Here is an 11,057-nt window from a genome sequence, read left to right as displayed (position 1 = left end):
TTTTGATGTCGACCCCCCCCCCCCCCCCCCCCAAAAGAAAAACAAAAAACCCAGCAAAAATCTCCAAATGTAATAAACTTAATTGCTGTTATATTCTTTCCTTTGTCCATCCCTAAACTGAAATTCTGAAGTATAGCCTTTGACTACAGTTCTACAGGAATTTAATGGGGGATGTGCCATGCTATAATGTGAGCTCTATAGAATCATACAACAGTTCAGGTTAGAAGGGATGTCAGGAGGCCACGTAGTCCAACCTCTTGCTAAAAACATGGTCAATTTTTAATTCAGACCAGGTTGCTCAGGCCTTTGTCCAGCAGGATCTTCAAAACCTTTAAGGTGAGAGTTTTTGCAGTCTTCCTGGGCAATTTGTTCCTATCTGTGGTTGTACTTGAGGTGAATTTTTTTTTCCCCTCCATATTTCATGTCAAACCTCCCCTGTTTGTTTGACAACTGAGGTCTTCTTTCTTCTTGCCTTGCATCTCAGAAGAGAACCTTGCTTTGTTTTCTTCATGACCTCTTCATAGATACTGGAAAGCTGCTACAAGGTGCATCCTAAGTTTCCTCCACTCTTAAATCTTCAGCCTGTTCTCACAAGTCTTGTGCTACAGCCCTTTTCATGGACCATCTTGGTGGATCTTTGCTGGGCTCACTCAAGTTTATAATTTCTCACGTACTGCTGGGCCCCAAACAGGTTGCAGTATTCCAGATGTGGTCTAATGAGTGCCAAGTAAAGGGAAACAATCGCTTTCCTCAGCCTACTGGCTAGGCTTTTGCTCATCCAGTGTAGTATGCTGTTAGGCTTCATTGTTGCGAGAGTGCTCTGCTTGTTCATGTTTAGCTTGCTGTCCACCAGGACCTGCATGTTTTTTCTCTGTAGTGCAGCAGTGCTGCCAGTTGTTCTCTCGTCTGTACTGGTGGCAGGGATTTTTCTGTCCAAAGTACAGGACTTTGCACTTGTTGAATTTCATGAGATTCCTGCCAGTGAATTCTTCTGTCTCTCTGGTTGTTGGTCCTGTCCTCAAGGATACCAGCCATTCTCTCCTAAATTTGGTGTCATCCTCAAAAGTGGTAAGCATATGTTTCTGTCTCCACCTCTGATAAGGAAAAATATTAGACATATAAGTTAGTCTCAGTACAGACCTCTGAGAAATGTTGCTTTTAACTAACCTCCAGTGTCATTTACCACTGAACTTCAACTTCTGAGCTCAGTGACCCAGCCAGTTTTTCATCTGTCTGGTGGCCCACCCGTTTCGATTGTAATGACCCAGCTTCGATACCTACTGCTCTCTCCTTATTCACAGATTCTCATAATTTTATTGTAGAAGGCAGTTGGGCTCGTTAGGCTTTTTTTTCTTTTTAAAGCCTTGGTAAAAGCTGGCTATTCCTAGTCCTTGTGTTTTCCTTTGTGCGTCTAGAAGTGGCTTCCAGAAGGACTTGCTCTATGAATTTCTTAGCAACTAAAGTGAAGCTGACCTGCCTGTGGTTCCTCAGGTCTTCCGTCTTGTTTTCTTGAAAGCTGGGTATGAGATTTGTCTTTCTCCAGTTATAGGGGACTTCCTCTAATATGCATGACCTTTCAAAGATGATGAAGAGTAGCCTTGAAAAAATATTACCTAGCTCTTTCCAGGACCTCTGGATGCATCCTATCTGGTCCCATTTTTTTCTTTAGTGTGCAAAACATAGAATAACAGTTCAAAATTCTCTCTCATTCACTCACTCTTTTTTAAAAACAGTAAAACCATTTAAAGGAGAAGAGTTAGAACTTTTTTGGCAACTAGGTGTTTAAAGCTCTTTAACATGAAGCTTCTTTGAAAGCTAGTATCAGAGGTTCTTGGTAATTGCTAGTGTGGAAACTTTAGGGTTCCCTGAATGTATTATGTCTGGGCTTAGGGTTCTGTAAGTCAGGGCATTTGTGGTTGTTCTTGGCTCTGCATTCCCTTTCCCTCCCTTCTGTAGGTACCAGTACTCACATAATCAGTTAGTGAGGTAAGGATCCTGATGACTTTCCTTCCTCTTCCCTTTACCTCCAGCCCTTCTTTCATTTTCTTCTGATCAGCCCTCTGCACTAGCGTACTTTTACAATTGCCTTGGCACCTTTTAATGTTGCACAAGAAATTGGGGTGAAAAGAAATGGGAAGGTGACTGAGAACAGCCCAGTCCTAAATTAGCTGGAATAGCTGTAGAACATCACACTGCCTTTAATTTGAAGAAGTTGAGATGCAACTTTTATACATGTAGTGTTTCACTTTGAAGATCCTCGAAACTAGGTCTTAGGTGGTTTTAGCAGATAAGAAGGGCAATAGTATTGTTTCTAGATAATTCATATTTTTGATATGCAATATTGTCAATAAAGTTTATTAGGAAGTAATTACAAGACAGGCTTATCTTTTTTGAATGCTTGCTCAGCATTTGTCTTCCTAATTGTATGTCATCATAGCACTGTCATATTGCTGTCTTGCTTGAAAAGAGAGTTCTAGTAAAATTCAAATGTTAAATGGAATTCATTTTTTGTTCTACAGTTAATGGCAGAGCGGCTTTGAATTTCACATTCTTCCTTAGATGTTGTTGTAGTAGAGGGAAGTGCATTTGTTTTAAAGTGGGCGTTGAGTAGGATCAGTGATACAAGCTTGTCATTTATGTTCTCCTTGCTTTAAAAACAAAGGCTGTGGTTGAACTCTGGTTATGTAACTTTGTATTTTTGATTCGGGTTTGGAGGTGACAATTGCGTGCCTGCTTTTAAATGCTTTGAGGAAGACATAAATTAGCCTGTTTTCTTTACAGATAAAAAGATTGCACATTACTGATTTGTCTCCATCAATATGGAATCAACCGATAATTAGCATAAGAACTTAGTGTATTTTCCTCAATAAGCATCTCTCCTAGATATTTTACTGAATATATCACAAGGACCTGTGTACCAGATGTTGGAGGTGAACGTTTAAGGTGGGAGTGTATGCATCTCCTGTTCTCCACTCTTACTTTTAGAGGGGTTTACCACTCGAATCTTTTGAGAATGTGGTTACACTAGCTGTTTTCAGTTCCTGTGTATGTCTGCTCTTCCAGGATAAGAATGTAGCTTTGTGTGAGATAACCGAATGGACTAAAATCAGCTTAGAAGCTTTAAGAAAACTTTGGTCTCCCTTACAGATTTTGTTTGTCCCTTTTGGACCTCAGTACAGAGACTAGTTTATGCATTTCATTTTGGAGCAGTATTTGGGTGACTTATAATAGCTTTCACTTTTTAAATTTTATTTTTAGACTTGTGAATTAATCAAGCTTTCCAATGTCCATGTTAAGATGGTGGAGACAAAATATGCTATCCTGTTTTCTGAGAAGTTGACAGAGGGAGCTTGCATATATGGGAATGTATTTGCAGGGCTTCAGCCACCACTTCTGACTATGGGAATTCTTTATGATGCCTATTCTTAGGGATGCTAATAATAACAGATTTGAAACTTCCTGGAGGTGAAGGGTTGGAGGGGACCTGCTGTGTTGTGAATGCCTTTGCCTTGCTAATTCTGGTGCCATTTCAAATCTTTCCTAAACGGATTATGTTTTATTTTAAAACTAACTCCTTTTTTATAACATGTATTCTAATGAGAAGACCTGTTTAATTTCCAGCCTAACTTAAATAAGCTTTCTTAATATTAGCACTATCTTTTAGCTTAGTCTTCTCACTTTCTGCCCCCATTTTCCCCCCCACTTTTTAAAACTTAAGCTGCTTAGGATCTTAATTGTAAATTTTTAAGATGCTTTTAAGCAAAACTGATTCCCCCTTTTCCCTTCCTCCCAGTAGCCTAGCAGCAGGCATTCAGTACTTCCTCCTTAGCTTTTTTGATAAACTTCCTTTCTGGCATGTAACACCTAATGTTGCCAGGATCCTGAGGCTCTGAGATAGCAATAGTCACACAAAATGTCATTTGGCAAGAGCTGCAATTTCTATCTCTAAGATGTAATCTTGACATGCAAGTGCTGTCTAATCTTCAAAAGCTATGTCCTAGAGGCCTGTTAACTTCTTAAATTATGTTCTGTAGGCATGCTGCAGCTGTCAGATATACAATTGAGTAATCTTGCTTGGGATTGCAACATAAGAATTTGCACTGTCTTCTGTCTTGATGCGGTGGACAGTTCTGTATTAAATATGTAAGCAACTCTATAGACAACAGAAATGTAAAGCTTAATTACAAATTTTCTATGCCACTTTATTTGCCTTTTAAAATTTATTATTACAGTATGCTTGTTATTTTAATGTGATGATCTCTCTAAATGAGTTATTGATAATGTTCACTGAGCATTTAAAACCTGCAAACAACCTGAGCTGTTGAATTGACAGTAATTGAATTGACAAGTAATAGGTAGAAACTTTCCTTTCTTTTACTGTAAAGCTAACAGGAAATACATGGTAACTGCTGATTCATATTGGCATGTGTGATGGAGTGCCTCTAGTATTTTTCAGCTTTGAATTTTTTTGTCATGGTTCTTTCTTGTGATAGACCAGATTTTTAATTTCTCCATTATTGTTTTGCGTATGGTGGAATTTTGTCCCCAAATTGTCCCCAAGGTTAGTTGCCCACCAGCTGTGTTTAATAATGGAAAAGCATTAGGGCATCTGTGTTATGTTGAAGAATTCTTAGTTATGTTGAAGGATTTGGTTCATAGGAAACATGGACTTTATGGTCTGTCTTGAAGGTGACTGTGAAATTGACCCTTTCAAATGAAAGCAGTGTGCTGTGTCTTGTCACAGGGATGATTGGATGCGACATGAGTGGTGAATATGTGAAAGAGCTGGGTGCTATCAGATGTCATATGTGAATGGGATGTAAAACTGGGTAGCTCTGACTTTTGCATGAATAACTAAAATGTTTAACTGCAGAGCAGCCTTGGCTCTGTATGTCCTACTTTTCTTCAGAGGCTTACGTTGGAAGTGAGTATGAGAACATTCTCTATGAGTTGGCAGTTTCATCATTTAATTAGTTCTTTGTTCATGCTGTCAAAACTAGACTAAGTTCTGCTGAACGCTTTTGCTAAGCTTTTCTTTGATTTATATTCTTCTCTCTTTTTCATTATGAAAGTGGAAGACTTAAGTTTGTTTTTTTTCTTTTTCTTTTCTTTTTCAAGGTATATGTTGGTGAGCTTCCTCAAGATTTTCTTCGCATTACCCCAACCCAGCAGCAACAGCAAATCCAGCTGGATGCCCAGGCAGCTCAGCAGCTACAGTATGGAGGACCAATGGGTACAGTAGGCAGACTCAGCATTACTGTAGTACAGGTATAAATTGTACCATCTTTGTACAATTAAGTAACTGTAATTAATGAATACAATTAATCTTTTTTGATCAGTGGCCACAAAAAGATTTTGTGTTGGAATTCAAGTTACTAAATTGCTTGTATATAGGGAATGAGTAATTTTAAAAATTTTTGTAGCTTCCTGGTTCTGTACATCAGCGTTTTGTCCAGTTTTATGTTTCAGAGCTGCATCGTGCACGGTGCAGCAGCGTTCTGTAAACCTTGCTATTATAGCACATAATCAAATAAACTCATGGTTATTTTACAATGAACAGGTTTCTCTTAAAACTTCTGTTAAGAATGCTTCCTATAAAAACACTTAATATGAAAGACATTAGCAATTTTGAGAATATTGTAGGGAACTGCAGTTGAGTTACATATTTTTCTTTAAGTGACTGCTTTGTTTTATCCCATTTCCTCTAATGCATTTGCTGTTTTTCCTAGTGTTTTCTGCAGGCTTTCTTATTTATCACAAGTGTTTAGTCCTAGCTCTTTATTTTCTACTTCTTTTCCCTTGTTATCCTTTCTTTTATCTCTTGGCAGTACTGTATTACTGCATTCATTATGCATAACATTTCAGGTTTTAAAACTTGTCTGTCTTAACACAGTTCTGTTTATCTATGTTAGCATACCAGATGTCCTTCATATTAACTTAACACACTTCATCTATTTACAAGTGCTGTTTTCAAGTCATTCTCTAAAAACATACCAAAGTGGTATTTAGCCTCACATTTAGCACCAAGCCAGGAATAGTACACATACGGTTACAGCTTCCATGGTGAGGTACTTATTGGGGAGTAAACCTATATAGGGTCTCTCAGGGAAAGAGGCACCAATCCTCCTTCCTTTCTATGTCTTTCACTGGTCAGTTTGCTCCTTCACAGCCAATATCCTTCCTTTGCAAACTGGGGATAATGCTTTCTCAACTTTTATTGCTTCTAAGGTCTAGACACTTGAACTCATTCATTGTATTCAGTTGCAGCCCGCTTTCTAGTTCTGATGAGTTTCCCAATCTGTGTTCAGAGAGTGTAAGATTGGAAACCTCTTCTGCAACTTTGAACAGCAGAAAAATGTTATCACTTTTGAAGCATAGTGGAAGAAGCTTTATTATAATTTTTTTCCAGAGCTAGGAATAGATGATTCAGGTTAAACCTCAGGCCTATAAGGAAACAAAACATTTATCAAACAAGATGCTGTGTCTCAACTCTCTTGCAGTTTCTAGCAAATTGTATGCTACTCCACAGGTTGTTCATCTTTGGCTATTTGCTTGGACAGCTTAAAGTACTTTTTGTCACAGGATGTTGATCCAATCAGTATAGATGGTAGAAGTTCCTGGGGCAGATAAGGGGGCAGACAGTACAGTGTTTAAGAAGGAGTTTTGCATCTCACTTTGAGTGGCTATGTACAGAAACATCCATATTCCTGTTTGGATGGTTGAACTGATGGAGTTGATACTGGTCTTTATCAGGTTCAATCCTTGTTTATTTTTAGGTGCTTGTGCAGACAAGAAAAAAAAACCCATTTATCTTGCTTGAAGAATAAAACCTAATGGCTGTTCTTGATGCCATGTCTATAAGTTAACCACTTGTTATAGAATCACAGGGTAGTTGAGGTTAGAAGGGACCTCTGGAGTTTACTTAGTCCAAACCTCATCCCACTGCTACCTCCTCCCTGACCCCCCACCAGTCCCTTAATCAAGGATTAAGGAGGATGTTGTATACGTGGAAAGGCTGAGAGAGCTGTGGATGAGATTCCCCCAAAGACTGTTCCCTGAGTAGTCCCAGTGTCGTGGTTTAACCCCAGCCAGCAACCAAGCACCATGCAGCCGCTCACTCACTCCCCCCCCATCCAGTGGGATGGGGGAGAAAATCGGGAAAAGAAGTAAAACTCCTGGGTTGAGATAAGAATGGTTTAATAGAACAGAAAAGAAGAAACTAATAATGATAACACTAATAAAATGACAACAGTAGTAATAAAAGGATTGGAATGTACAAATGATGCGCAGGGCAATTGCTCACCACCCACCGACCGACACCCAGCCAGTCCCCGAGCGGTGATTCCCTGCCCCCCTCTTCCCAGTTCCTAAACTAGATGGGACGTCCCATGGTATGGAGTACACCGTTGGCCAGTTTGGGTCAGGTGCCCTGGCTGGGCATGAGAAGCTGAAAAATCCTTGACTCTAGTCTAAACACTACTGAGCAACAACTGAAAACATCAGTGTTATCAACATTCTTCACATACTGAACTCAAACCATAGCACTGTACCAGCTACTGGGAAGACAGTTAACTCTATCCCAGCTGAAACCAGGACACCCAGCCATCAGGTTTTTATGAAGACGACACCTGGGCTCTTTTCAGTGCTGTCTAGAGGAAAGACAAGAGGCGCAGTGAGCACAAATTGAAATACAGCAAGCTCTATTTAAATATATAAAAAAACTTTTTACTGTGGGAGTTGTCAAGCATCAGAACAGGTTGCCCAAAGGGCTTGTGGAGCTGTGGAGACACTCAGAACTTGCCTGAGCATCTGACTGTGCTTCAAGTGGGGAGCTTGGACTAGACAATCTCTAGGGGTCCCATCTACCCTCAGCCATTCTGTGATTCTGTGAAACCCTTAATTGTTAGTGGCCCTTTGCTGGATTCATTCAAGTATGACCATGTCTTCTACTAGGCAGCCCAGAACTAAAGAGAACAGTACTCCAGATATGGTCTTCTCAGTGCTGAGTAGAAGGGATCATCTTCCTTGACCTGCTAGCTGTGCTTTTCCTAATGCAGCCCAGGATGCTGTCTGTCTTCTTTGCTGCAAGGGCACATTGCTGGCTTATTTCCAACTTGGTGTCCACCAAGACCCCCAGGTCCTTCTCTAGAAAGCTGCTTTCCAACCAGTTAGCCCACAGCCTATAGTCATGCATGTGGTTATTCCTCCACAGGGGCAGAATGTTGCATTTTCATTTGTTGAACTTTTAGATTCCTGTCTGTGCAGTTCTCCAGCCTGTCAAGGCAGTACGTACTCCCTCTGAATGGCAGTACAACCCTGCGGTGTCCCCAGAGATAGTTTTCTGTACCTGTCTGGGAGTTTATGCAAGAGTGCAGTGGGAGTCTTGGCTGCATATTGAGGCAGGTGGCATTCCGGATAGGAGACTTGTCATGGCATAGTTAACCTGTGGAACGTGAAAAGCTAGTTGAAGTCTTTTGTATTTAAATATGTGTTGATAAAGTATGTAGAGCACCATACCTTAATTCTGTTACTTATAAACTGGTGGAAGATCAGAAAATGTTTTGGGGAAAGTAATTTACTGCTTTTTTTTTTTTTTTTTCAGATATAATGGACTAGTGGTGAGTTTGTCTAAGCACAGTTGATTGTGTCCTCTTAAATTACTAGGCAGACAATTTATAGGCTCTTTTTTTCTTTTGGTGAAGTTTTATGATAAACTGCTTAATCTTGGGACTTCAGAGTTTAGAGAGTGCATAATTTAGGTGCCAACTTTCCTACTTTAATTGTTAAGCCCACATTTACAAGAAACAGTTTGAGACCTTTCTCACTAGCTCTAATGTATGAATTACTGAACCAGCATGTGCCCTGAAGGAGAAAAGGGCTTTCCAGGCCAGAGCTGCAGCCATTGTGACTAAATCTTATGCAAGTCTCAACTGTTCCAGTTCTTTAAATGTCCTGTAGGTGGGAGGCATCCTAGGCACCATATTTTGTCACTTATCTTGCTATAAAAAGAACTATAGGCTGCTTAGTACAGGCCAGAGAAACAGCATCTCCAAAAAGTCTGATTTCTACTTTGGCATAGCTATGCAACCGTACTCAGTGTTGTCTTCAGGACTGTAATCAACTTGTTTTGTTCTATTCTTCTGGTGTCACAGCAAAAGTATGTTGGATATCTTCTGATTCTATACAGCACCTGCTTTTATAGTAACGTTGAACTTAAGTTGCCCACTGAATTAAGTAATGTCAAATGCACACACTGAATTAAGTAAGTTTTTTAACCACTTGGAAAAGTATGATCTAGATTTTTACCTCAGTTGAACTGCTTTTGCAGTTTGTGCTTTTATATTGTGTGATATTCTTGAAGCTACTGGATTTCTGGAATTCATCCTTTAAAAGTACTTCAGTGAAAGAAGACAGGCTGCCTATCATGTTAAGTTTATGACTGTATATTGGAGAGCAGATACCTAGGCAGAAATTGAACTTGCTACTATTTCCTTGTAATCATGTATCTTTTGGTTTGGTATGCAGTAACTTATTTTAGCTATGGCGAAAATGTGTATATTCTACAACAGACAGGTTAAAAAGAGGTTCCCTTTTCAAGTCTCATTTGAGAGCCAGACATTTGGTTTATGTTTTAATCTGAATGCTGTTTTTCTTGATCTTTTTTTTTCCCTTCCTGTCTACCTCATAATTGAATCTAGTCCTTTGTTCAGTATTTGATTCTGTTGTGAACTAATAGTAATTAACTTCTCAAGTTAATGTAAATATTATACACTTACAGGCTTTCTTTTCTTTACAGGCAAAACTGGCAAAGAACTATGGAATGACCCGCATGGATCCATATTGTCGGATACGGCTGGGATATGCTGTGTATGAAACTCCAACAGCACATAATGGAGCCAAGAACCCCCGCTGGAACAAAGTTATTCAGTGCACTGTTCCCCCGGGTGTGGACTCTTTTTATCTAGAGATATTTGATGAGGTCAGAACTGCTGTTTTTTTTTCTTAATATATATATTTTTTATTTATTTTTTTCCCCTTCCCTGTCTTCTGTTTGGACTGAGGTTTGGGTGAAATCTTGCAAAAAAGGGTTGAGTTGCCAAAGGCTGTTTCTTAGCTGTGCTCTCCGGGAGATGGCGAACATTTTTCAGAATCCCAAGAGCAGCAATGCATAAGGCTTCACTCTTCCCCAAGAATGTCAGAACTGTTACTTTTCCTTTGGTAGCTGATAAGGGGCATTAGCAGGGTTCCCTGCAAAGGAAGAGAAGCAAAAATGTCTGAGTGGTGTTTAAGCTCCTCTTCGCTATCAAAATGCCCTGCATCTTATATTCTGTACTGTCCCTATTAAAAATAGCCTATTTATACAATACTGTTTTACTCAGAAATTCTTCAGTGTTGTTCTAACCCAGGAGGAGCTTGGAAGCTTTCCCAAGCTCAGAAATGCTGAGGATAAAACTGTCAAATATAGACTGTGTGTAGTCGCTAGGATTTATTAGCAGAAACTAAGAAGCTACAACTGAGGCTAACGTCTATGGTTTGCCTTTTTTCTTTTTTTTTTCTGCATCTCTTGCTGTGTGTAGTAAAACTTGACATAGCAGCAGCTGTGTGGTCAGTATATGAATGAGGCTTTTGGATGCTATTTTGTGGGCTTAGTTGATTGGTTGGAGTGTCTGTTTCATTGTTGCAACTGGGGTGGCAGATCAGTACTTGTGTCTGCTCTTGAATTACTGGAGTTCACAGCCTACTGTAGTAGTGTAAACAGAAGCTGTTTACATTCATTTAATGGCCTCTGATATGATGTCACTAGATTCACACAGATGGTGCTGATATTATGTTGTATTTCTAGAAGTGTTCTGCTTCAGGTTTTCAATTTCTTATTAAATATCTGCAATCAATATAATCCCATTTAAGCATCATTCATCCTTGTTGGAAAGGAGATGGTTAAAATATTTACCAACACTTTAGTAGTTTCAAAAGAAATAACTTAAAAAATAAAACTGGCAAAGTGAAATAGCATAAAACTGAAGGAAGTGTTAGTCAAGAATAATTTTAAGATTTTT

General features: G+C 39.3%; 1 protein-coding gene across 2 annotated transcripts in view; it reads left to right on the top strand.

Moving 5' to 3' along the window:
- Positions 1-11,057, top strand: part of TOLLIP (toll interacting protein) — a 30,593-nt gene that overhangs the window by 4,455 nt on the left and 15,081 nt on the right. For both annotated transcript variants that reach the window (XM_010565995.1, XM_010565994.1), the window contains exons 2-3: positions 5,119-5,268; positions 9,797-9,979. In XM_010565995.1, coding sequence (XP_010564297.1) covers positions 5,119-5,268; positions 9,797-9,979 — 333 coding nt within the window. The remainder of the gene's footprint in view (positions 1-5,118; positions 5,269-9,796; positions 9,980-11,057) is intronic.

The sequence above is a fragment of the Haliaeetus leucocephalus genome, unplaced genomic scaffold, assembly GCF_000737465.1.
Source record: "Haliaeetus leucocephalus isolate CR32 unplaced genomic scaffold, Haliaeetus_leucocephalus-4.0 Scaffold200, whole genome shotgun sequence".
Lineage (NCBI taxonomy): Eukaryota > Metazoa > Chordata > Aves > Accipitriformes > Accipitridae > Haliaeetus > Haliaeetus leucocephalus.
The sequence above is the reverse complement of the archived record's forward strand: the minus strand, read 5'-3'. Positions and strand labels throughout refer to the sequence as shown.